The sequence below is a fragment of the Lycorma delicatula genome, chromosome 3 (assembly GCF_047948215.1).
Source record: "Lycorma delicatula isolate Av1 chromosome 3, ASM4794821v1, whole genome shotgun sequence".
NCBI classification, from domain to species: Eukaryota; Metazoa; Arthropoda; class Insecta; order Hemiptera; family Fulgoridae; genus Lycorma; species Lycorma delicatula.
Genome location: NC_134457.1, coordinates 54,266,036 through 54,293,246, shown reverse-complemented (window position 1 = coordinate 54,293,246; position 27,211 = coordinate 54,266,036). Strand labels below are relative to the sequence as shown.

General features: G+C 25.2%; 1 protein-coding gene and 1 long non-coding RNA gene across 2 annotated transcripts in view; one reads left to right on the top strand and one right to left on the bottom strand.

The window, feature by feature from the left end:
* Nucleotides 1-13,313, top strand: part of LOC142320749 (neuronal acetylcholine receptor subunit alpha-7-like) — a 154,924-nt gene extending 141,611 nt beyond the window's left edge. Inside the window, exons 10-11 of the mRNA XM_075358742.1 lie at nt 7,089-7,198; nt 12,633-13,313. Coding sequence (XP_075214857.1) covers nt 7,089-7,198; nt 12,633-13,103 — 581 coding nt within the window. The 3' untranslated portion in view covers nt 13,104-13,313. The remainder of the gene's footprint in view (nt 1-7,088; nt 7,199-12,632) is intronic.
* The window catches only part of LOC142321604 (uncharacterized), an 816,200-nt gene that overhangs the window by 342,211 nt on the left and 446,778 nt on the right, over nt 1-27,211 (bottom strand). The gene's annotated exons all lie outside the window — the stretch shown is intronic.

The following is a 27,211-nucleotide window of genomic DNA, read 5'->3' as shown; positions in this document are numbered from 1 at the left end:
AACAATTCAAACAGTGCGATCAAGAGATTGAAAATTTAAATTTTATAAACAATTAATGATTTAGATTACATTTTCAATTAATTATAGTTTTAACTTATAGTTATTTAATTTTTGTTACTGTTTACGATTATTATGTTCCTTTTAATATGTTGAACGTAATTCCTTGTTAATAACAGTTAAAATATACATTTAAAATCCTTATAAATACTGAATTTATGCTTAATAATTAAGTTAATTACTAAGATTACATTTTAAGTGGTAGTAAATATATACCATTACCGTAAATTTGCCATTACGGCAACAGTATAGTTGAAATGATCACACGATTATTAAAAGTCATATTTAGACAAGGAAAATTAATTTTATTATTTAAACAATTAATTACTCAATTCGTCACAACTTCGGCATTGATACGGTCAGCAGGGTTATTTTGTTGAATTAAGAGACAATTAGTTCGATTTCCGGCATATATCTAAATTTTACTTGTCAAGTTGAAGCTCCTACTTTCAAAAACTATCAACCTTATGCTTAAGTAAACCCTATGTTTCAGAAAAAATTTAACATAGAAAGCAATTTTCTTTAAGCAAATAATTTCCGTCTTTGATACTTCAACTATAACCATCTCGATTATCGACTATTTATTATTTCAATTTATAAAGATCATTAGAATAAGAGTGAAAATTTTTAATTACGAGAAAAACATTACACAAAGTACAAGTGTCAAATTTGTAAAGCATTGATAAAGATTTCCAAAACGAAAGATGTACGAGTATTTATCTAATAATTTTAAAATCCAATTATATTATAATACATAAACAAAAATTTTCAATCTGGACTCGATGATATTGATTGTTCGTTAATTATTTGATTACATAAATATAACATGTTAAATTATTTTAATTTTTTTTTCTACTTAATTATTTCTGAACACCAAAATTACCTATCAATTAATTTCATCCCAATTCTTATAGAAAAAATTTTTTTCTATGTAATTAAATATCTCTAATCGGTCCCTCTCTACCTCTCCGTCTCGGATATCCTTATAGTAAATAAATATTTATTAATGTCAGTAGAAAAAATTTACGTTTATTTTATTTACAAAATTTGGACATTTTGTTTGTAAAAGTTATGATTTTGGGATATTAATAATACTTTACCACAATTTATATTGTAACACTTATGTTTATTAAATGTTTTTGTAATTCTAGAATAATTAATTTTCCTATAAGGTAATTAATTTAAAATTACTTTATATTATAAAAATTATGCAATAAAAAAATTATCTTTTGCATATAACATTACTAAAAATGAATTTTAAAACGCTGCTTTTCGAAAATTGAAAAAATAATCTTTACACTATCATTAAAAGTTTTTATTAGAAGTATTTTCTTCATTCCTCTTTGAATAACACACTTTAATTTTTGGGAATCTGTTATAGAAATACTCCACAAATTTTCAATCTCAAAAATAACAATAAGATAAAAATACTAATGTATATACTTAAAAAAGATTAAAATTTAAGATTAAGATCTAAGTAGAATTTCAGTAAAAAAAAGCTCGTTATCACAGACTGATGTTTTTACATTAACTATTATCTTAAATTTGAAGTCCTAAGTTATATAATTTTTGAACTTTAAACGTATTTAACTTTATATAAAATGATTATTTTAAATTACTCGCATCAAGAAGTTTGTTGTTTGTTATCGAGTTGGTCGGTGAATCAGTCAGTAAAGTTACCCTAGGGCCCAAGTCCTTGCTTTAGCCTGTGGTCTGTGTTCCAGGAGTCACAATCCTACTATCTCTATCTGTCTTTTCACTCATGATTGCCGATGCATTACCGCAGACTTCAGAAGCAATTCCCTTACTAGGTGGGCTCAAGGTCAAACAGATATCCATGCTTGATAGCACTATAAATCTATCGTTACTCTATCTTTACGGCGGACATAATCTGCTACTTTATATAAATCGGCTTAAAAACAGATAAATAAAACACTATTATTAGCAATAGCTCTTAAAAAAGTTATTTTTCAAAACGTATCTAAATTTATTCAAATACCCATATCAATGAAAAATATAAAAATTGTTTTTATTAATTATAATAATATTTTATTTCCGCTGCAGAATAGATTAAAGAAAGCTAAGTTTTAAATTTTAAATTTAAAAAAAAATCATAATAGGTGTTTTGTTGTGAAACGGATTAAACTTTCATAATTATTTTTTTATCAGGCACGGAAAAAATCATTAAAAACCAATAATGAGTTAAAATAACCGTGCCTATTTTGTTTTACATGCAGAAATTTCCTGAAGGATGGTTCAATATATCGAGAGGAAATAGTATAAATATTTGCGAAAAAATTTTACAAACGTGTATATAAATCCCAATTATTCTTGAAATGTGCACATTAGAATTTAAGAAGAAAACCCATATTTTTACTGAATAAAAAAGAGAAAATTATCTAAATAAAAATTTAATTGAAAATATCGATTAGATACGACTGATTTATAATAAAAATTTTTTTTTTCTTAACATAAAAGTGTATATTTTAATAAAAAATTTTTATTTACCATTATATTTCTCTAATAGCCAGATTAATTAAACGTATTTTTTCCTGTTTGTGTACTTTTAATATGACAATTAATTTATAGAAACAGTCACCTAAAAATGTTAATATTAATTTATTTATTATAAAAAAATTATTAGTAAAAAAGTTACAAAATTCACTTTTATATTCTGTAAAAATATATATTTTTTTTAAATGATTGAAATATGTATGTATTTATAAATATATATTTCAACAATTAGTAAGACAATTAGATAATATTAAATAATTTTTCGCATTGACAATTCTATTACCTCCCGAAATAATGAGTATTCCTAGCAAAATAATACAAACATTATTTCTTTAAAAAAAAAAATATATATATATACTATCAAAAATACACGCTACCATAAAAAAATAAACAATGCGAGTTTAAAAAATTAAGATTTGAAATCTTTCTAACAAAGACTTGAAGCTTAAATTTATTAACATATTATAGAGGAAAAACAATGTTAAAATAATTAAAGAAAAGCAGATTGTGTCCAAAGCTTCCAGTGTTTTCCTTCTGTAGCATTCTTGATGTTTTCCGCATTTCTTTCTAGGTTTTCTTATTGCGTTCAGTATGTTAAAATATATATATATATATTTCCACTCTTTTCGTTCTTTATTATTATTATTATTCTATATTATTATTATTTTTATAAAAATAATAATAAAATTTAAAAAATAAATGTATAAACATAAATTAATAAATAAAATACTACTAATTAAAAACATATAATTATATAATACATAAATAATAATTATTATATAAATCAATATTTTACGTTATAATAAATTTAATGTAAATACATACTGACACACTTTTCCTTAATAAATCCCGTACGCCTTGAGCTTATCCTGTAATCATGCTGTTGAAGTAATAATGCCTAGAGGAAACCCTGAACAAATGGCCTCTGACGGTGAATAAGTTAAGAGTGGGTAATTTTTTATATAGATAAAAGTGCTGCCAGCAATCCCGTTCTGCCCTACTTGCCAGTCGGTTCAGACAAAAGCTAGGAATTTCCTAGACGAGTATGTCAATACGGATAGCTGATATGTGTTTCTGTAAAAACAATTATCCACGCTAATTTTAAACCTTTTAGAGACCGATTGTGAAGGTGGCTTCTCTAATTATTTTTTTTTTTTAAATCTTTAACACAAAAAAATATTTAGATATTCATATAAGAAAATAAAAATTAATTTTGTTTAATTACTGAATTTGTTTACAACGTAATTTAAATATATAAATTTTTAGTACAGTTTAAAAATATTTTTATGTATTTAACAAAATTTTAGTATTCGGTACAGTATTTCAACTGTCGCTAAATTAAAATATAAATAAATTCTAATATTATATTAAATTTTATAAAAATATATAGTTTATTTACGAATAATATCATTGTTTTTATAATTATGCTCATTATTTATTTTTATTTTTTATTTTTCTGAAAAAAAATGTAATTTTTATAGAAAGGAAATAATATTATCGTATTTTTTTATGTAAACATTATTGATATTGTTCCTCTTCCTAAAGCTTTGCACATCCTTAACTTATTTTCATTACCGTTATTTATATCTATCATGACCATCCTATATCCCTTCTTTATCACAATACGATATATAACATCACATATATAATAAAACTGCATTTAACTAATAATTTGTATAATTAATTTATTATTAATTACGATAACATTTCTTACAGATAAAGAATAAGAAGATTGGTTCCAACAGCACTGATGTATACCACTTGGGCTGTCCTCCTATCAATATCACTAAATCTCTCTCACATTCTCTCTCTCTCACAAATAACTACAGTTGTTGATTAAAATGTTAAGATGTAAAGACATATTTGTTATAAAATAATGTTTCATCGATTAAATTCAGCGCCGTCCAATCGACTATCAACGGCGTCTTAAATAATTATAATAATATTATAAAATCTGTATTTCCGATAAAATTCCTACCTTTTACCTACCTACCTATAATCCAGAGGTATAATATCCATCCTCATGTTCCGCATTCACATTCATAAGCTGTTATTTAATGTTACAAATATAAAATATAATTATTATAACAAAAGGAATTATATAAAATGTATTAAATCAAAAAATATATAAATAAATTAACGATAAAGTAAAAATATATATTAACAAACAAAACAAAAAAGAAATAAAATAATAATAATATACACCTCTCTGCCTCCAAGTAACCATTCTAAATAACAAAATGTGTAACATAAGATTAATTATTATTATAAAATTAAGATAAAAATAAGATATTTTTGCCGTTTTAATAAAATATAATATTTTAATTTTTACATAATATGTCTATTAAAAAAAAGATTTAATAGAAAAAAAAATCGGCATTAAATATCTTATTTTTAAATTTCATATTTTAATCGTCACATTAATTAGGCGTTACATTAAAAAGTAACATGAAAAAAAAAACAGAAACCATGTTAAAAAATGAAAATTATTATAATATGATATCTAAATAATACTAATTTAAATAAATATTAAACGAATGTTTTTTGTTTTGTTTTTTTTATAAGTGTGATTTTTTTGTTTTATCATTTTATTTTTCATCTTTTCGTAAATTCCTATTATTTTGTATGTATAATTTTTTTATTTATTTTATTTATTACTTTTTTTATTTAAATGTTTACTACTTTAATCTTTTGATACTAACACAGATTGTAAATAACAACACACTATCTCTGTGCGAATTATTGTTTTGTCCTTTCTATGTGTTTTATTTATTTTTTTAACTGACTTATAATTGCTAATACATAGTTTTTATTTTTTATTTTTTTCTCTTATTGGTAACGCTTATTGATGTGCAGTAATTGCATGTATATATTATATTATATATAATACCTTCATGAAAGTAATAAAACTATTATATTACTTCTCTATCTATCTTTAAACATTTTATTTTTTCTCTAATAAAGCATGCAGATATCGTGTTATTAATGGTGAAATGATAAATATAGTTGGAATAACTAAAATTGAGATCGTTAAACTGGTATTTTCTTTAATACTAGTAATGCATGGAATAGTTTTCATTCTTTTTAGTGAAAAACTATGCGTAATATAAAAATTAGATAATTTTTATATTAAAATCTAAATAATATTAACTGATGTTTTAAATTATTATTTAATTAATCAATATTAAAACTAATATATAGTTATAATATTTTTCATAAAATAAATGAAATTTAATGTTCTTTTTTTTCAAACAGAACTTATGTTCAGTAGTAAAAATACTTGCTTTTCATTTAATATATATATATATATATATATAAAAGAAAATTTTAAGTACTTAAAAAATCTTAAAAGATAACAAGAACGTGTTTTTCATTAAATAATTTCGTTATTTTCTTAAAGGAGTAAATGTAAACATAGTTTTAAAGATATTATTACCAACTATTTCCGTAATGATTTTTTCAGTTATTATACGATTAAGTAAATATGTTAATTTTTACTGTAAATTTTCAAAGCTTAGAAAATGAGCTTAATTGTGTTCAAAAGTGAAAATTTTGAGGGACTTTAATTTTTTAAAGATTTAATTTTCATGCATGTAAAATTTTAGTTTATTTTAAATACTTCGGCCAATTTTATTGGATCGTATACAAATACTAAATGCACTTTACTAATATTTACATTACAGTAAAAACAAGATTAATCTTGTGCATTTAAAATTAAATATATATGCTATATCAGACCAGTTTTTTCACTTTTAAAGAAATTGACTCAACGAAATCGTTATGGAAATAAATTGAAATGATCCATATTTTAACTACTGATTATAAAATTACTGATATTTTTCTGAAATTAGTGGTGTTTTATTACGTTGGGTGTACTTTCACATCCCAACGAGTATGATGTCTTTATTGGTCAAGGGGTGAATGATTAAGGTAAAGATTTACCCGACCTCTACATTCAGAACTATTAATTTTTCTGAACTATTAATCACATTACTGAGTTAATTGAATAATTTTTTTTTGTTCATAAAAAAATGTTGTTAATTTATTATTATATGTTATTTAACTGATAGCTATTAAGTAAAAAAAAAAAAAAATTGTTACAAAGTTGTTATACTCTGATCAATTATCATATCTTAAGTAAATGTTGATAACTATGAATGATATCGTATGAATTAAAGTACCCTAATTAAAAACTTAAGTTATGAAACTTCATTCGACTAAATAAAAACATTTATCAGTAAATTTTAATAATTTGTAAATACAAATTGTAATCTGAAATAATAATTTTAAAAATTAAGTGAAGAAAAAGCTAAAATAAGATATTGTATTAAACTCAAACACTCTTGAGCATGCAATCTTCTTTTTCATTTATATATATTCGTATAAGTAAATGAATATGTACCGTTTCATTTGCATGTATTATCTGTGTTACGGTTGTATTTATGCATGCACCCGTGTTAATTATGAATTTATAACGATTAATAACAAAGATTAACATAATTTTTTATGATCAACAGGCACATACTTTAATTGCATTATGTTCATGGTGGCTTCTTCCGTTGTATCCACCATTCTTATTCTTAATTATCACCATAGAAATGCCGATACGCACGAGATGTCACCGTGGGTAAGCGTAATTTTTTTTTAAATTATTTTTTACATCTATAAGTACAAATTTTAATATGTATTATTCAAAATCTTTTAAATCGTAAGTAATATTTCTTACGTTACGTTATTAAAGAAAATTAAGCTGTAAGACGCACTAACAAATGTTAATCCTCACACACCAACAAAATGTTTAATAAAATTCCAGAAGGATTTAATTAAACATGGAGGATTCACGTCAGGCTAAATCGAATTCAGCTTAACATTAAGTTCAAAGAGATGTACTGGTAGTTAGGCAGGGGATCGCAACTCTCATTAGCTAACAAGCAATTGCTGTACTCAACTGTACTGAAACCGGTTTGAACCTACGGAATCGAATTACGGGGCACAAGTGAGAATAACATCAAGTCCACAGCGATTCCAGAACAAACTATGGAGAATTATAACAGAAGCGACAAGGTTTGCGAAAAAAGTTGAAATACAAGATTACCTGGGAATGGCAACCGTTCGATAGGGGATACGACGATTCAGTATAACATAAAAAATGAGACTGAAAAACTTGTTAACTAGCTCGCGGTTAACCTCTTGAATAACAGTGAGTACGTTAGGCGTCTAATGCGACTATATATATTAAATCTATTAATTTTCCTAGATTTGAGGTAAATCGGCTACCCTAGAGTGTTGTCAAAATTCTTCATTTCGTTTTGATATTTACTTTTATCGGTTCATTGATTTGTTTCACTGTTGCTTTATTTCATTAGTTATTCTTTGTGTGATTAATAAGATTATTTTTTGATGTTTTCTTTGATTTTTATGTTCTGAACTTTATCAGTGTTCCTAGGACTCATATTAGTGTGTATTTATTTATGTATACTACGTACGATATGGATACATATACAGTTCTTTGAGGGATTTCAATGGAACCTCTCCCTGCATGTCATTTTTTTGTATGCAAATTTACTTATGGTTCCGGTAGATTGGAACCGGTTGTAAATTAAACACTGAGGCAAAAAAACTGCTTGAAAAATATGTCTTGATAAAACCAGATAATTATAATACAATTACATATTTTTTTACGTAAAATTTTAAGGAACGTTCAACATAACTACAAGATAAAAAAGAATTGAAAAATGTTAAACTTAATTATTAATACTGATCTTTTTGCTCTTTATTAATCAATTTCATTAAAGGAAATTCGACCTTTAAGTTTAGTATGTTTTTTTATGTATGTTTAAGCCTTACACTAAACCAAAATGTATTAATGGAATTTTTATTTTGTACAGAAGATTATCAGGTAAGCCTTTTTTTGTAAGTTGAGTGAAATTTTTATTTTTTACCTAAAAATAAAATACATTCAATGCGTTAATGATTTGAAGATTTTATCATATTTTTTTCGTGTATCAGTACTTAGAATCGGATAATTTCAGCACAGTATTTCAAAATGAATATCAGGGATTCGGTCTAACCTCAATCTTATATTCAAAATTATTTTCACGAAAAAATCTGTGAAAAATGTAATATATATTTCCACACTACCAGACCCGGCAATGCTTCGCTACCGCTAGGTTTGAGTATACAGATTAAGTGACATAATTGAAAGTTTGATAAAACTTTTAACAAAATAAACATTACGGAACTTCACAAAATTTAAACTTTCTCTTTTTCCCTTTCTCCCTTTTCCTTTTCCTTTTCCCCATTTTCTTTTTCCATTTCCCTTTTTCCTGTTTTCATTTTTATCATATTGCCTTTACCCATTTCCCCCTTTTCATTCCTTCCCCGTTTCTCTTTCCCTTATTTTCCTTTCTATTTTCCCCTTTCCACTTGCTTTTCTTTTTTTATTTTTACCCGTTATCCCCTTTATCTTTTTTCCATTTTCCCGTTCTTCCCTTTTTACCTTCTTCGCTTTCACTTTTTAGATTTTCCCTTTTCCAATTTTTCCCTTTCTCCCTTTTCCCTGCGCGTAAATCGGTCCAGTAGTTTTTTTGTTTACAGCGGACACACAAATCAGAAACAATGAAATGGAATTGTAAAATATTTAGTATAGCGTGTGTTGCTTTGACGTCCAATAAATAGTGCTGTTTTAAAAAAAAACAACATGTTTTTACTTGTCACAGGTGTGTCATCTTAGGTATATAAAAACAGGCGCGTATTCGAATGCAACGTTGTATCAAAATTTCAAAGCAATCCGTGAAGAACGTTTGGAGATTTAAGATTTTGAACAAACGAACATTTACATTTTTATTTATATAGATTTCAGAAATACAAACATTACCCCTTCATTTAATTTACTTACTTTATTTATTTTATTATGAAAACACAGTGAAGAAATAATAATAAAGTAATATATATATAAAACTAGCATATCCCGTTGCGGGTTTGCCCGTACTGGCAAAGTTTGCCGAAAATCTCCAGCAAAGATAAAACTTATTCCTCCCATCAACTTATCACGTTACTGAAGATCTCTGAGAGTACGCTCAATCGCTTCAACATGAGCTTGATGAATAATGGTGCATTCATTCTATAAATATTCGTATCTTGGAGAATTTTACCGAGAGGACCATTTTTATGTATAAAGCAAACTGACTCTTGTCCACGTCAAAAATTTAACGGTAATTTAAAAATTGAATGAGCAGTGAGCAGTCCTACCATCGACGATGCCAGACGAAGCTACATCGAAAGCCAAGTTACCTATCGATCGAACATATGCTAGAAGTAGATTAATCAAAAAGGTTTTCCCCAGTGCCTTCAGGAGCATCTAAAAAAAAAAAATATTTTTTCTGTCACCATGGATGTTGTGATGATGGAATCATATGCTTGGAGCTAATTTAGTACTAATTTTGAAAGTTTAATATTTATGTACTCTTGAAGTTCATTAATATTAAAAGAATTTCGGAGCATTGTATTAGAGCCGTTTTCATTATACTGTTCATTACGAATTGGTTTTGATAAACCGAAATCACATAAATACTTTTCACCAAGATTACAACCCTGTCTTCAATTTCAATAAGACCTCTATTGAAAAATATCTTGGGAGAGGTTCGCCATCTAGCGGTCCAAATTAGAAGTGCAGTATCGTAACTTATTATTTATATTTTTACACGTCTTAATAAAAAATGTTTCTTCTTAATATAGCCTGCTATACTCCGGATTATGTAATGAAGCTACTGTTAAAATTTGGTAGCGATTAGTTTAGAGGTTGTTGAGATTTTGCTAACATAAAAACAAATGTTTCCTCTTTATATAGACTAGAGAGATTAATTACGCTTGGTAGCAGATTCATCATAATGTTTCTCCATTTCATTTCCTTTTTTTAACGAGACGTAGTTATCTCATCTTTGCAGTTCATAAGAGATTCTTTTTTTTTAATACCACCTTAATTTCTATAACGATCCAGTTTTACACGTACATAAATGCGTAAGTGTATATTGATTCAATCGTTGCTTGTATCTCTACTACCCGATAGCTGGAAAGCACAATCCTTCTCAAGGTGGCTTTACCTTAAAAAAAAAGTTATTTTGATTAACCATACGTACATAATATATTTTAAATTTGAAAATAAGCGCCGATTAGAAAATGTAGAAAAGTGAATTTGATATGAAAGACTGTCTAGATTATATCTAGACCATCCCACCAAGATATCTAGCTTCTTCCACCAAGAAGAAAATTGATCTTTACTCATTCCTGGAGGTGAAAAATGGTACAAAATAATCAACTGGAAATATGGAATTGTAGAAGTTTGAAATTAAGCTTACGATTGATTCTGAAATTAACTCCAACGTATTTGTTAAAAAAATGTTTTCTTTCCTCTAAACACCATCTCTAAGAATGATTTATTTTCCCATATCAAAGATGAACAAGGGCTCACTACTTACAAGGGCTTTAATTACTTAGTCTTCTGAAGATCATTCAATTTATTACGGAATTGAGACCATAATAAAATTCATTATATATTTATTTTTATTATTAAAATTTGTATTTATTTATAGCTCTATAGGCCCATTTTTCCTGGAATTAGAAAAGCTAATTTAGCCGATTCATCCTTGCTAAGCCAGGGTGAGTAGTATTTTTATAACTGTTTTGTGGTTTTGCAGAATTCCGATTTGATTATTAAAAATAATAAAGATAGAAAATAAAGAAATAAAATTATATATATTATATAATTAAAATTAAATAATAAAAATTATTGAAGTTAAAGATAATTACTTCTGAACCTTAGCTCTCCTCGTTCTATCGATGTGCTAATTAGTTGAGTTCAATTAATGTAATTATCACCGGAACATATTACCGGAGACTGAACTGGATCGCTACCGAATTTTCACTCGTAATGCCTTGAGGAAGAATAAATTCAAAATAAAAAAACAAATATTAATAAATTATTATTACTGTTTAATAAGTACTCCTGTCAAAACTACTTAACTTTTCAAAAATATAATTAATAATTCTCGGTAATTAATTTATAGCTACCTTAATAGAAATAAATTCTACTGCACATTTATTGGATACTGATAAATTCATAATTTATAATTTGAAATTATTTTGTCTACAGTAAATTAAATAAATAGTTCTGAATTCAGAAGCAGCAGCCAGTTTACCAATAATTATATCTAAAAATTTGATTTATAGAATATACCTCAACATTCTCCTCATAATTATGTAAGAAATCTTACATAAGATGTTTTAACCTTTGAATCGAATTGAACCTTTGAATTCATAGTTTTATCGAATTGTTACATGCTGGAGTTATTTAATTATTCTCAGTAACTTATTTGGGTAATAAGTAAAGTATTTTATATTAGCTAACATAAAATAAAACTATGCAATATTATCAAACAAAAAGTATGTTTTTGCAGACAAAAAGAACCTAAGAGAGAGTGAGATTAAAAACAAAGTAAACTGCAACAAATGTTTTTCGTTCATTAACTGAGAAATAGTAACAAATCAGTTTACGGTAATCTCACGATCATGTCATAAATCAAAGGTTTAGAGTATTTTTTTTGAAAAGATTATTAATTCATTCCAAGATTTTAAATAATCCATCAAAATACAAAATTCACGAAGAATGTAACTTATCATCAATATATATCACCCAATTAAAATAAATTGGAGATGAGATCTACATTTTTTTTATAAAATCATTATTGATAAAATTATATGTAGATAAATTTAGCGATCCGAATAGCTATAGCAATACTTGATTAATTAAGCATATCGATTACAATATTTCATCGAGTTGCTTTTTAATTTTTTCTTTAATCCTTGCTTGATCTGGAACCTTTTAATTATTCTGTAGTTAATAATACAAAACTAATGTTGGTTTACTAAAATCAGAAACTTGGATCGCGTTTAAAACAGTTAGTATGCCAAAATGTAGTTTATAATAAAGCTTGAATTATTTCAGCTGGAGATAACACAAGATTATCGAACTCACTAATCGCTTGATTTTATTTTTTTTGTAGATCAAATCAGTATTCCTCCACTGGTTGCCGTGCCTACTTCGAATGTCCCGACCTGCCGCAAATGGAGGTAGTGGAGAGTCGATGTCCGACAGCCGAAAGTCTCTTCAGCTGCGGGAGTTAGAGCTGAAAGAACGCTCTTCTAAGAGTCTTCTGGCGAACGTATTGGATATCGATGACGACTTTCGACACGGGACACTTCAGTCTTCCAGTCACAGCTTCCTAAGAGGCCACGAAGATGGGGGCGTCCTACATTCCTGCCTCGGCCCGCATCGCGAACTTACGCTCATACTGAAAGAACTTCGCACGATCACGGATAAGTTGAGAAAAGAAGACGAGGCGTCGGAGGTAACAAACGATTGGAAGTTCGCGGCGATGGTCGTCGATAGACTATGCCTAATCGTGTTCACATTGTTCACAGTGATAGCCACAATAGCGGTGTTATTTTCCGCTCCGCACATCATAGTTACATAACTTCATGGCCTCCTCCATCTGCCACATTCACCATCTCAACCATGCCATATTTATATACTAATCACCACCACCGTCAACAATTGTTGGCCCCGCACTACTTTAAGATTTGTAAATAAAAATAATGCGACACAATATTTTACAATTATCCCAAGATTTATATTTATATAAGATAATGAAAAAATAAGTTTTTACGGAGAAAATAATATATAAAGCAGGTAAAATTTTACTCCTATCAAAAATAATCTTATAATATCTAATCCATTTGAATCATAATTAGTTTAAAACTCGTTCGACCTACTTTTTTTTCACTTTACATGTTTTCGTTTATTGAAATAAATAAAAAAAGTTAAAATATTTTGTTAAAATAGAAAAATGTTTGTAACGTTTTTTAGTTTAATGAACAACTTTTTTTTTAAAACATAATTACGATTAGCCAAAAATTAAAAAATAATAAATTAAAATATTGAAATGTCAAAAAATATTTTAATTAATTAATTTTAGGCAATAATCCGCGATCCCATTTGTTATATTTTGTTAAACTTTAAGTACAAGATTTTATTGAAAATAGAAAAATAGACATTGAGGACACTGAATAAGGTTTCTCAGTAGAGAGGTGAAAGTTTTAAAGTACAATAAGACTTTTTCTGATTTCTAAAAAATATCTAATAACGACTTGGTGAGGGTTTCCTTACTGTGCTTATTCTTTATTTCTATCTTTATTATAAATATTTTGTCATATTACCACTAGTAAGCCCTCAAAGCAGAGATATTCTAATGGTGGGTATTGAGTGAAAGGACGATCACTCAATACAGAACCAGAAATATATAATGGTAGAAAAATTTCCCCGATCATTTATTTATTTTTTTTTTTTTTTATTTCTATAAGCAATTCGGATAATAAATATTTTGCAAGGAGTAGTAAAACTAAGCGATAATTACAAGTTTTTCATAGGAACATCAGTTTCTATACTCAAAACAATGAGTTGTAAATGTACATATTAATCAGTCGTAGTTTCATCAAAAGATACGAAAGGCTGAAATTACTGAGATGTAAAGATCATCAGTAATCAGTAATATACGAATCATAAACTGGGTAAAAGAAAAAGTAAGTCTTAAAATAAAAGAAAAATAATTATCTATTTTTGTAAAATTGAATTATGTATACAATCTTGAACAGAATTTTTTAGCATTTTTGCATCTTATTTTTTTTAATTAAATAGTTAAAAAATAATAAAGATATATTATAAACGTCTCTTATAAGGTTATCAACATAAATAAATAACAAATTATTTAAAAAAAAAAGAATATCTCATATTAATGTAATTTCTGTGCTGATGGAGATGAATTTTTTAACTTCGTATAAAGTAATGTTCAAACAAAAGTGTTACCGATATTTTTACAAACTTGTGAAAGAGCTAATAAGTACATATCAACTGAGTACAGTGCCCACCAATAAACTTATTAAAAATGAATAAAGAATATACATAAGAAAGATTAGCAGCCAAAATTGTAGGCAAGTAACAGTAAGATAAAACATATTAACGCTTGATTTATATTTACAAAGTAAAATATTTAATAAGTTCCCGTGATACAAAAGAATATTTACTTTAAAATAACATCAAACAAAATAAAATTGATTTTCTGTTCAATAATTTTCGTTTTAATATAATAAAAAAAAAGGTTGGTCATTTTATATAAGCTAAATTGGTATTTTTAAACAGGTTATTTTTACATCGGATAATTTTAATAAAATAAATATACATAATCGAAAAGAGTTTTTTTTTCAAAAAATATTAATTCTTTGAAAAAATATTTTAAAAAATTTGAATGCTTAGTTATTTAAATATAAACTAAATATGTGTATTGATAACCCTTTCCTTTTAATTAATTGCTACTATTAATAGTACTACTTACATTAAAAATATGTTTATTTTTATTAACAGGAATATAATTTTTATTTATAACAATAGTATTTAATTATAACAATATATTCATCTAACAACAAATATACAATTAAAATAATCGTGTAGTGCGGGTCCAGGTTTTGACAGTCGTGTTCAAAAAAAAGTATATGTATAAAAAAAGAAAATAAATCAACTTCCTGAACATTATACATTAATGAGCGATGTACGAACAATTTATATAATATTATTATATTACTATATAAATTACCCCTAATTGTAAATATTGAGAACGGGTATAATAAATATTAAATATATTTATAATATAATGATAATAATAAACATAATAATATAAACATTAATTTATAATAATTTGCTTACTTACTAATAAATTGATAGTACCAAGAAAAGTTATTAATAACTAGCATCATTTTACCATCGCTGGAAAAATGAAATATTAAAAGTTTTGAACAATATTTTTTCTTTAATGGCCTAATTTCATAATGAATTTATTCATTTTTTTTTTTACAATTACTGATAATAAAAAAAACTGATTAATTGATGACAATCATTTAAAAAAGAAAAAACATAAAAATAAGTTTATTTTTATTTCACGCTAAGTAGTTATTTTATAGATTTTAATGAGATTATAAATGAGTTATAAATTAATTGATAAGTTGATCTTAATAAAGATACCGAAAATCCGGATTAATTCGTGAGAATTTTATCTAAAAACGATATCGTGGAATTTTATATTATTCTTTTAAAATATATACGTTATACTGACATATAAAAAGCTAAAAGGTTTACCATCATAAGAGAGGATTCTCGAACATATTCACTCTATGATTAGCGTCATTGGTGATAGTAAAAAATGAAAATCGTTTTAGTGACAAGCAAACTTTATGAACGGTCTTAATAACTAGTCTCTAAGAAACCGATTAGAAAGATATTATTCTTTATAATCAGATAAGATATTATCTTATTGTTTGAGGCTGCTTGTTCTTTCTTTGACCACAACCTTTTTAAATAACTTTAAGAAGTAGATGTTTATGTTAAATTATTAAAGTTATTATCTTTTTTTAATTGAAAAATCATTAAAAAATGTACTTCCTGTACTTATTTCTTTTTAACTGTTATGAAATAACACGTTTTAGTGTTATTAATGCCTCTATACTTTCACCCAAAAGCCAGTTGTAACAGATAGTGTAAAATGGCCTGATATTACATTTATACCAAGAGTAAACGCCCTTTGTAAGTGCAAATGATTTGGCTGCCGTTTTTAATAAAATCACAAAATTTAACAGTAATATTTTTTTGTTACATCAGCGTATATGAATACTTACGTAGACGTAAAAAATTAAATTTTGTATGTATTGTAATGTTATAGAATAGTTATGTAGCTGAATATGTTTTACAAATGCAACAAAAGTATTTTGAACTGGTAATGTATATTCTATAATATTACATCTAGTTTTAATCTATGTAGGCTAAACACATAAAATCAGGGCTAGTTTGAACAACTGCTGGTTAAAATAGCCAGCATTACCTAAATAAAATAGGTTATTAAATAACTATTATTCCATATTATGGAACTTTCGGTGTGGATTTCTTTGGTGAATTTTTTTTTTTATTTGTCAAGCTTTCAATATCGTAAGCCTGATCTGACTGCTTGAAAAAGAAATTAGGAAAACCATGATATGTGTGATCCGGGAAAACGGGGTATACTTTATTTTTGTTTATGTTAATTATCTAATAAAATTATTTTTATTTAAAAATTAAATTTTCCTAAGTTTTTTAACATAAATTAAAAAAAAATTATTAGAAATTATTTAATTTTCAAATAATTAAGTATAAAAAACTATAATATATAATTGTTTTCATGTAACCTCTTTATAAGCTGCTTGTAGAGTTGTAAAAAATAATTAATAATTTTTATTAATTAATTTCCGCTCAAATATAATTAAATAACCTGTAGAATTTCAGAATGTAGATAAAAAGGTATAAAAATAACGATAATAAATTAACGTTACATTTCCTGAGTACTATCAATTTCGAAAAATCGTCGAAAATTTTATTACTGAAAAATATTTATAATTAATATAGATTGTATACTAGTAAATTATTTTATAATACCAATGATAATGATAATAATAATAATAATATCTTTATTATTATTATTAATATTACATGCATCTGGAAATAATGAATTAATTAGAAAATAATAACATTAATATAAAGTGAAAAATAATATTATAATATAATATTAAAATAATATTATATTTTATAAAATTATTATTTACTCCTATAATTCAGTTATATTAATAGTATTATTATTGGTATCACCACAAAATTAATTTATTATTAAAAAATTAATAACATTAATTAATAAAACGAATTTATTACTGAAGTTTATTCATTATTTTTTATGAATATTTTTAATCGGTAAGTTTTACGAATAAATTTATATACATAAAAAAAAATTAAAAGATAAGTAATTGTAACAAGAACTTGTAATTATATTTAAAAATATAATTATAATATTAAATAATAATTTGTACTCATATCGCGTATGTTAATAATAATAATAAAAAATATATATATATATAATAAATATTGTAATAAACTGGACTGTAATATAGATTTTAGAAGCTGTAGTTGACATGTTATTATATTAGTAAAATATACATATATATAAATAATTGTATATATATATGTATGCATGTGTAAAATATAATACATTTTATAACGACAGTCTAATGTTATTAATAATAATATATAATAAATACTATACTGTATATTTATTATAAATATACATATATATTTAAATAAGTTATAGATAATAGTATTCCTATGTAATCCGATTATTAATTATGATTATTACTGTTATGAAAGGCGTTTTAATATGAATTAATATTTGTACTGTATTATTTATTAATTAATTATAACGGTAATGAAATATTTTTAATCCTGGTGTTTAACATAATTAAATAAATATGTGCTCCCTCACAAAAATTATTTCACCTTTAATTACGCTACTTTTTATATAATTTAAATTAATCTACGGAGAATATATTCTTTTAAATGAAATATCTTAATTAAAATTTCAACAAAAAATAAATATATACATATATCGCTTATTTATCTATTTATTAATAATAAAATAGTAATTTGTTTGTTTAACGGTGTTAATATACACCTTCGGGAGGGGGTCGGAGGCCTCGTTCTCCCGCTTACGATGTTCGGGTGGGGACTCCCTTCTAGTATCGTTGGGGTGAAAGCAAGACCTAGTCCCGGTGGGGGATCCTTTCGGGGGTTCCCCATTAGAGGCACGGCATAAATATCGAGTCCCGGCGGGGGGATCCTTTGGGTGTCCTCATTAGAGGCTAACGACGAAGTCCCAATCAGGCTACCTGGCGGGAACTTTGTTCCCGACGAGATAGTTAAAGGCTAGTTGCAAATCTGGCTCCGGGTGGCGGGGAAAAAAAAGAGAAAAAATATGTACATATTTTTTTTACCTTGACACAAAAAAAAAATTGTAATTTGATTAACTTTTACGTAGTTTTTACTGATATAATTCTAGGATATTTGATCTGAACAAAGAACAATATAAAAAATGTAATCCGGTGGAGTTAAATATGTATCCGGTTAAATAATTAAAATTCACGAAATTATTTTTCAATTTCATTCAGAAATATTCAAGGGAAATTTAAAAAGTTTTTAAAACTTGAGAATAATTTTGTAAACGTTACTAAAATTAATACCTCATTTATTTGCTGTTGATAAAAATTTTCTTGGTTTTTTTGAGATTCTTCATTTCAGCAATATGACAGAGTCTATTTGTTAAAAGCCTAATAATTTTGTATTATTTAAAAATAAAATTGCAAAAAGAAAATAACAGAATCAGTACATGATAATTACATAAAATTTTCCGTTATCATTTTATCAAAAAAACAATAACGAAGATTAAATTTTAGTTCTCTCTTTTTAATTTTACACAGTATGAATTTTTATTATACCATTTTTTCGTTTAATTTATCGTTGCATCAGTAAATATATACGGCTAAAAAATGAATTGGAATGCTAATGGTTTTGAAATTTATTGCATTCTTTGTTAGTTTTGTTTTTTTTATCTATTTACCATAGTTATAAGACTGTACCTACAGATATAAAAACCAATTTTTTGAAGACGGTTTTATGTTTTATTAATTTTGAGGGAGCACAAAATTTAATTTTTTATTATAAAACCATTGTATAAATTCGTTACTCGTGTGCCTACATTGTTAAATCGCTCATCGTAGCGCTGTTAATGGGATTTGAATATATTATATGTACAGAAACATAGGGTTCGAAAATTTGTAAGTTGTTTCTGTAGTTTGACGGAGTATCAATTGTATTATCCGTTGTTTTAAATGCATACATCATTAAACAATGGTTCGGTTAATATTATAAAATATTCTTGCTACGTGTATATACAAGTATAAATACTTAACGATCAAAGTAAAACTTAAAACCAAAACCGCATCCGTTAAGAAAATATAAAAATTATTATATTAAATTGGACATCTGTTTGCTTTAGCTTAAAGAAATTGAATTTGTGTTTTTGCACCGTCGCTTACAAATAATTTTAAATTAAACCGGTTCAAAGCAATCAGATGTTTACAATTATGTATTACTAAATAAAGTATATTTGTAATAATCGATCGGATAGTAATACATGACCGTTTGATACGTCGCTGATTAGGAACTAATAGGTCCCAATCAAACCGTATGAAAGTGGGCTCTAGCAGTTCAAAGCGATTAATTATTATTTATTTTAAATTAATTATTATTTATTAATAATTATTTATTTTAAATTACGTATAATTCAAAGCAATTTATTACTGCTTATGATACGACACATAATTCATATTTTCTCTTTAAATATTTATTTTCACTAATTTAAACTTAATTGTGAAGAAAAATTAATGATGTTTCTAAATTAATGAAAAATTACATAATAAATGATGAAGATTTTTTATTGTATAATATTTTTATTATTAAACAGTTGTATTACAGTATTCTACCAAAGGAAGTCGAAAACTTTAATAATAATTTTAAAATCGGTTTTTTGTTTAATAATTAACTTTTTATTTTAACTTTATCCACAAAAGAAAAATATCAAAGTAATAACACGGTTCACTTATTATCAATCTTTTCTACAGCAAACTACTACAACACCGTAGTTGTAACATTTTCGAAAAAAAAATTCCTTTAAAATTAAACTTTACTCAAGTGTTGTTCTGTGTCCGATGGTACTTTAAATCTGATTTTTAAGCTTATTATATACAATTTGAGTTTATAATTTAATCAATTCAATTTAAAATCAGAAGTGATGACTACAATTAATCAAAAAACAGAAAGTTAGGAATTTTTTCCTTATATAAAATTTTTATATCCAAAATTACTTTAATGAACCTATCTAAAAACCGGTACATGTGGCTCTGTATATGGAAGTAAATAGTACTTCTTACAAGTTAACGTTTTAATTAATTATTTTCTATTTGTCATAATTTTTAAAGCAGAACTACTTTGATAATGTACTTCCTAAGGCAGTTTTTATTTTGTCCATAGTTGTTAAATTTGTTAATTTTTTTTTTATTGTGCGCTTTTTATAAATAGAATTTTCTTCATTAATAAAATAAAAAGATACACCCATGAGGTTCAGCCTGAAGATTGGATTAGTGTTTGCCGCCTTTGAAATGGATACATCAAGCAGTATTCGATTTAGGCATATATGATAATTCAAATGGATTATTTATTTATAAATCGAACAATATCTTTGATAATTTTTAAAAAACAAAATTATATCAAACACATACTGTAAGGTAACATAATAAATAACCGAAATGTAATGAAAAAGGTTTAATCTATAACATCTGAATAGATTCTGAATTTTAAATTCGACTATTATTACCGAATCAATGTTTACTAATATGCATTTCAGTGAATGTATTTGTGGTAGGTTAGCATCCATTCTGTAGAACTGTAAGAAAAAAAATAAGTGTAAACGCTTCCACGTAATAATTTTTTATAATGTATTCCATATACTGCCAAAAAAAAAAAATTTCTTCAATTTCTTACTTAGATCATTTTTTTGTAATTATATATAAACGATATTATTCTCGGTATTTATTATTATTATTACTGTATATTTCTTCCTTATATTTTCCTTCAACTACTACTTCACAATATATTCTTATAAATAATTATTCTTTATTTTATTCTTTATATTAAATAAATAATAATGATAAAATAATTAAATGGTACACTAATTCCTACCTCTGTGCACATTTATTCATAACAATAAATAAATATGTGCTGCTGTACTATATTACTAAATGCTCCTCCTACACACACACACACACACACACACACACACACACACACACACACACACACACACACACACACACACACACACACACACACTCACATACACATCATAATTACATGTTAATGTCTTCTTGTTGTTCTTCTTCTTCAAGTGATAAAAGAAAACGAAGTAAGTGCCATGTAATTTAATAATTATTATTTTAATTATCTTGTGTATGTAAATTAGATCGTGAAACAATTTCAGATAGCATAGAAATATAATAATAAAAAAAAAAAAATATATATATATATATATATATTAAAATAAATCAAACCAAAAATAATATAATATCACATGTTATAATATTTCTTCATGCTAAACAAAATCATGGTTGTGAAAAATAAAATTTTCGTGTTATGTAATAAACCATAACGTGTCTGTGTTACCCAAAGATGTTGTATATTATTAAATACTGTAAGCAAAATAAAATGTATATCATTATTGTAATCTATATTGTTTATTTTGTATGAATATCAGTAATACAGAGAATTTATCATTGTAATTAAATGTTTATTTGAAGAATTATTAGACATTTTAATCGTTTTATTAAGAAAAAAAATTTAAAAACAGAATATATTTTTTCATGTTTGTTTTGGTGCGATTTGTTAAATATTAAATAATAATTAACAACTAAATAATTAAGACACCTAAATAACATGAATTATATAACAATATATATAATTTAATCATAAGAAATTTTATGAATGAATTTGCTTCGTTTAAGTAAAGTAGACAAATAGAAAAGAATTACATTAAAGAACGATAAACAACAGAGATGATATTAGTTAAGTTTTAGTTAATTATATATAAATATATATTTTTGTTTAGTATGTAAAAATAGAGTTATTGGATTTTTTTTTGTTAGTCATATGATTACATCTATTATTATATTTTAGTAATTAGAAAATTTTATTATACAAATATTAAGAAATTTGATGATGAAATTAAATTTAAAAAAAATAGATATAATGATTATAATTTAAGTAAAGCTTTGTAATTATTATAAAACTTTAATTTTTTTATGAAATACGTAAGGGAAATTTCAGGTGATGTGTACAAAAGCTTACTTTTTCTGTCTTTTTAGGATAGATAATATTCTTAAATAATTTTCCTGAGCATAAATTGTAATATAATATAAAAAAAAAAAACAATTGTAATATCAGAGTTACCAACAATAATACATTTGTTAAGAAAAATTACGTATATAAATACTATTTGTAAATATTTTTATCCTTTTTATACGTAAAACGTAAATTACTTATGTAAATTTACTAATAATATTATTATATTTAATTACTTTAATTTTGTTGAATTGTTTGCCATAAGATTAAGTTCCTTTACTGATCGTATTATTTAATACATCAAATTAATTAGGAAAATTTGTTTTGTTTTTTCAATAGGTATGCTTATTTGAAGCAAGAACTTTGTGTTCTTAACTGTAGCTCTAAAATGAAAATAGCTTGTAATTAATATGCAAAAATATTGTAATAAATTTTTGTAGTCGATACAGTTTTTCTAAATTGCTAGGAAGTTCCATGAAGGTTCATATGACCAGTATAAAAGTTTCTATTTTAGCTAACAGCGGTTGGCCGATTAACGTACGATAGAAAATGAAGTAAAATAAATACAAAAAAAAATTAAATAATAAATTTTAGATAAATTTAAATAAAAGAATAATGTAGGAATAGAGATAAACATTACATTGACTTCTATTTGAAGTGGTAAAGATTTATGTTTTTTGTTTTTTTTTTTTCATAATCGGGTGAATGGTTTATAGATTTTAGTAATTTTTTCATCTATTTTGGTCTTTTAATTACAATGCAAATATTACGTTAAAAAGATCTTCAATAATCTAATTTATTTCTTACAGATTTTTACTCCATTACATTTTGATCCTCATTAACTCCTTAAGTGACATTATTAATTATCTGTTAAACTTTAAATAGATCATAAGAAACATTTTTTTTGCAATATTTCCATTCTTCTTTGAAACCTCTTAACTGAATATGTGTTAAAAAACTTTATTTCAAAATATACATTTAAAATTATTTTTTAAATATATGTCTTTTTAGTTTTTTTAAATATTTATTGATCAACTCTTCCTAAAATCATTTTTGTCTTGAATAACATAATAAAATTTCAATTAAATTTAAAAAAGTTAAACAAGAAAAACGCACTTTATACATGCTTGAAAAACTTATCAAAAATAGTTTTTCGGAGCTACACAGATATACAGAATAGATCTTTTAAAAACTAGATTTCAATGTGTATTTTATGTGTATTCAGAAAATGGTTCGAGTTTGTTTAAAAAAGAAATCTTGTTTATTACCTATTTCCTAAATATATATTCGATAATAAGAGGAAATTCCTTGTGGTTGGTCGTAATTAACGAATAAAATTGTTCGTATATTTTCATTTTTCAACTGTTATATTTTGATTAATGACGTTATCGTACTCTTACATTAAGATCATCGTATTTTTCATTTTTAATACATCTAAATTTTATGTTCATTTATTTCCAACTAATTTGTATATCAGAAGTTTTGATAATAATAGAGATATTTTATACTAATAAGTACTTCTTGTGTAAAATTGATCTAGAGTTTTATTCAAAAGCAATAATCCTGGTACCAAATTAAAAACTTTTTTTATTCGCTCTTATCCCTATCTCAAGTTTTCTTTGTATTAATTACTTCACTATTTCTTTTATGTACAATATAAAAAATAATAGAGCATCTTCATCTCACCCCTTTCTTTATTGCAGCCAGCCTTTCCTAGCCCTTTACTTGTAAATGTAGTTCTGATTCTTGTATAGATTGTATAAATAACAGTAATATTTTTTTTTTATATTTTAATTCTGCACAAAAATAAGTAGAAAGTGGTAATAAGCATTAAGTTCTCTCAAAAAAATATTACGATGACACTTTCTATATTTGAGAGAAGAAATTGAGAGAGAAAGATTCAATTAAAATAATTATCGTTAGATTATAAGATTTTCAAAGGTAATTGTTATAGTAAATTGTTTGTTATAATGATGTATCATTTACCGATTTAATTACTTAGTACCAATATAGTAAAGAATAAAACTGACCTAAGATATAATTACCAGGATCTATAATAATGATAATTTTCTTAAACTCAGGTTATATGTAATAAAGGGAATCTTTGCATTAAAAGTAATGTAGCACTTCGGCACGTTAATAATTTCAATATTAAATGTTACGCAATAGAAAATATTTTCACAACAAAACAATAATTTCAATTACATCTTTATGGATACGTAAAAAAAAAACTTTTTGTAAAAGTACAACTCACACATTTTCTCCTTTATTATTCAATATTCATAATTATAACTTTACAGCTGAGATAATGTGTGTATACTTTAAACAAATTATAAATAGGCTACAAACAAAATTTTAGTCTTTTTTTTTAATTTCTTCAAAAAAAAAAGTATACAATTCGTTTTCCATTCCAGCGATTTTTAGAAATCTCCCACATTCCATATACATTCCAGCGGTTCCAATAAAAAAACACTCAGGAACATAACAGAACCGCCGTGCTGGTGAAGAATAATGAGATCCACGAGTATCTGGAGATCCCATACGTTATGAGCTCGAAATATATATTTAAACTAAATACCATATATGTATCATCTTGCTGTATCATTGTTGCTAAACAATAGCGAGAATATTAGGCGACTCAAAAGGATCCACGTGTTTGACCTGGGTGTAGCAACCTAATAGTAATGATGATATGTTTCTCGACTAGAATATCACATTAACTAAAATGATTATGTGTACAATGATAAAATGTTTGTGTTCACTTGAGTTATTACCTCATTTATCAATTGTGTCATTGTTATATAACATTTTTCAGTTTTTACTTTATTTATCTATTATTTACTAATTGTATTTTCCAATTATTTTATTATAACTTATTTACCTGTTGTTTAATTGTTCAGACTAACAATTACTTGAATTCTTCAAGGAATATCACTTGATGCTCCTCCTTCGTGTGATTGTTTATCATACGATTTACCTATAGTTTCACATCACATAGGAGGAACCGATTGTAAAAAAAGCATTACAGAAAAGCAAAGTACATTTTCTAAATGAGCAATTATTTAACCAGATTTATAAAGCGTTGTTTAATTATATGCATATATATCATGTTAATGTCACTACATTTTTAACAGAATGTTGAAATCATTTTTTTTTTTAAGTTAAAAAGATTTGGGTTGTAAAAAATTAATCTTCAAATTTTATAGGAAGGATACACTACAGAAAAATATGTTTTAGTTGAAAAGAGTATTTTAATTGAGAGTATTTTAATAGAGTATTTTGATAGAGTATTTTAATTAATTTTTTTTTTTTTATAGTCGCATCAACAATTAAAAGTCAATAGCAATTTAGTCTATTGTAACTGTACCGGTAACTATTTATTCTTGAACCAATTCAGGCCGACCATTCATGAGAAGTGGGGTTAATTGAAAACCCCACCACCAAAGAACACCAGTATCCACGATCTAGTATTCAAAGCCGAGTAAAAGTAACTACCTAATTGTGAGAACTCTCGACTTCAAAATCAGCTGATTTGCGACAACGAGTTTATTACTTGATCAACCCCCTTAGGTTTAATAATTAATTTTATTTTAGTTTAATCTTTTAAAATAAAATCTTAAAAGGTCATGTATATTTTGTTTTATTCCTTAAAGTAATGCAAGCAGTTAATTTCATTAATACAAATTACGTTTCGTAAAATAATTATATTACAAAAAGATAATAAAATTATCCTTTGCAGAAATAATTAAATATAATTAGACGAAAACATACAAATAATTTTCAATATTAGTATTTTTACAAATAGCTTTTATTATGTGATATACAAATATTTTGAATTAAAAGTTTCTATTTATAAGAGAAGGTAATGTACAGTTGGAAATTTAATGACAAATTGCTCTTTTCTGTTATGTTAGCTACGTTAAATAATTATTCGGAAAACTTTTTTAATGCATAAACGTAACGCTTCACGTAAGTGTTTGTTTCTTATAATCCAGTTACGTTAAATTTATTAATAAGTTATAAATTTTAAAGTATATTTATTTAATAATGACTTAATTCAGATTAATTTTCATAAATTATCATCCGACTGTTTAATAACCTTATCCAAAATTTCATGAGCAAGTAATACGTTGGAAAAATTTTAAATGAGGCAACACCAGAAGTTTTGAACGTTTCTGGCTTTATCTGTCTTTCTTTCTAGCGCTGATAAGTGTCTAATATTAAAAACATATAAAGTTTAAATATTAAAAAAATCATTTCGACGGTAAAAGAATCAAATAACGTTAATCATCAGAAAAATTTCGTATTTATTAGCTATAATCAATTTTTCTCTGAATAAAGGCAGAGTTTAAGAGTAGAAAGAGGGGTATGCTTTAATTTAGCCTATTAATTCCAGATACTTTGTAAAAGAGTAGAAGTAAAAGAGTACACTTGTAAGCGTTATTGTTTTAGTCTTCCTGAAATAATGAGTTTAGAAATTTGTGAGTAGATTATTTTCAACATTTCTGAGGGTTTTTCATACTGATATGCAATCCTATCAGCTCAGAGATGAAGCCGACTAAAGACTCCACCAATTCTAACATTTCTTAATGTGGTCGGCAAAGATTCAAAGATTCGGCAAAGTGGTTAGAAGTTTTAAGTCTCATCAAATCACTTTGATTGTCGTTAAGGCTCCAACGAATATTTAGAATATTTTTTTTTTTAAATTTGTCGAATTTATTGAAAATTTGT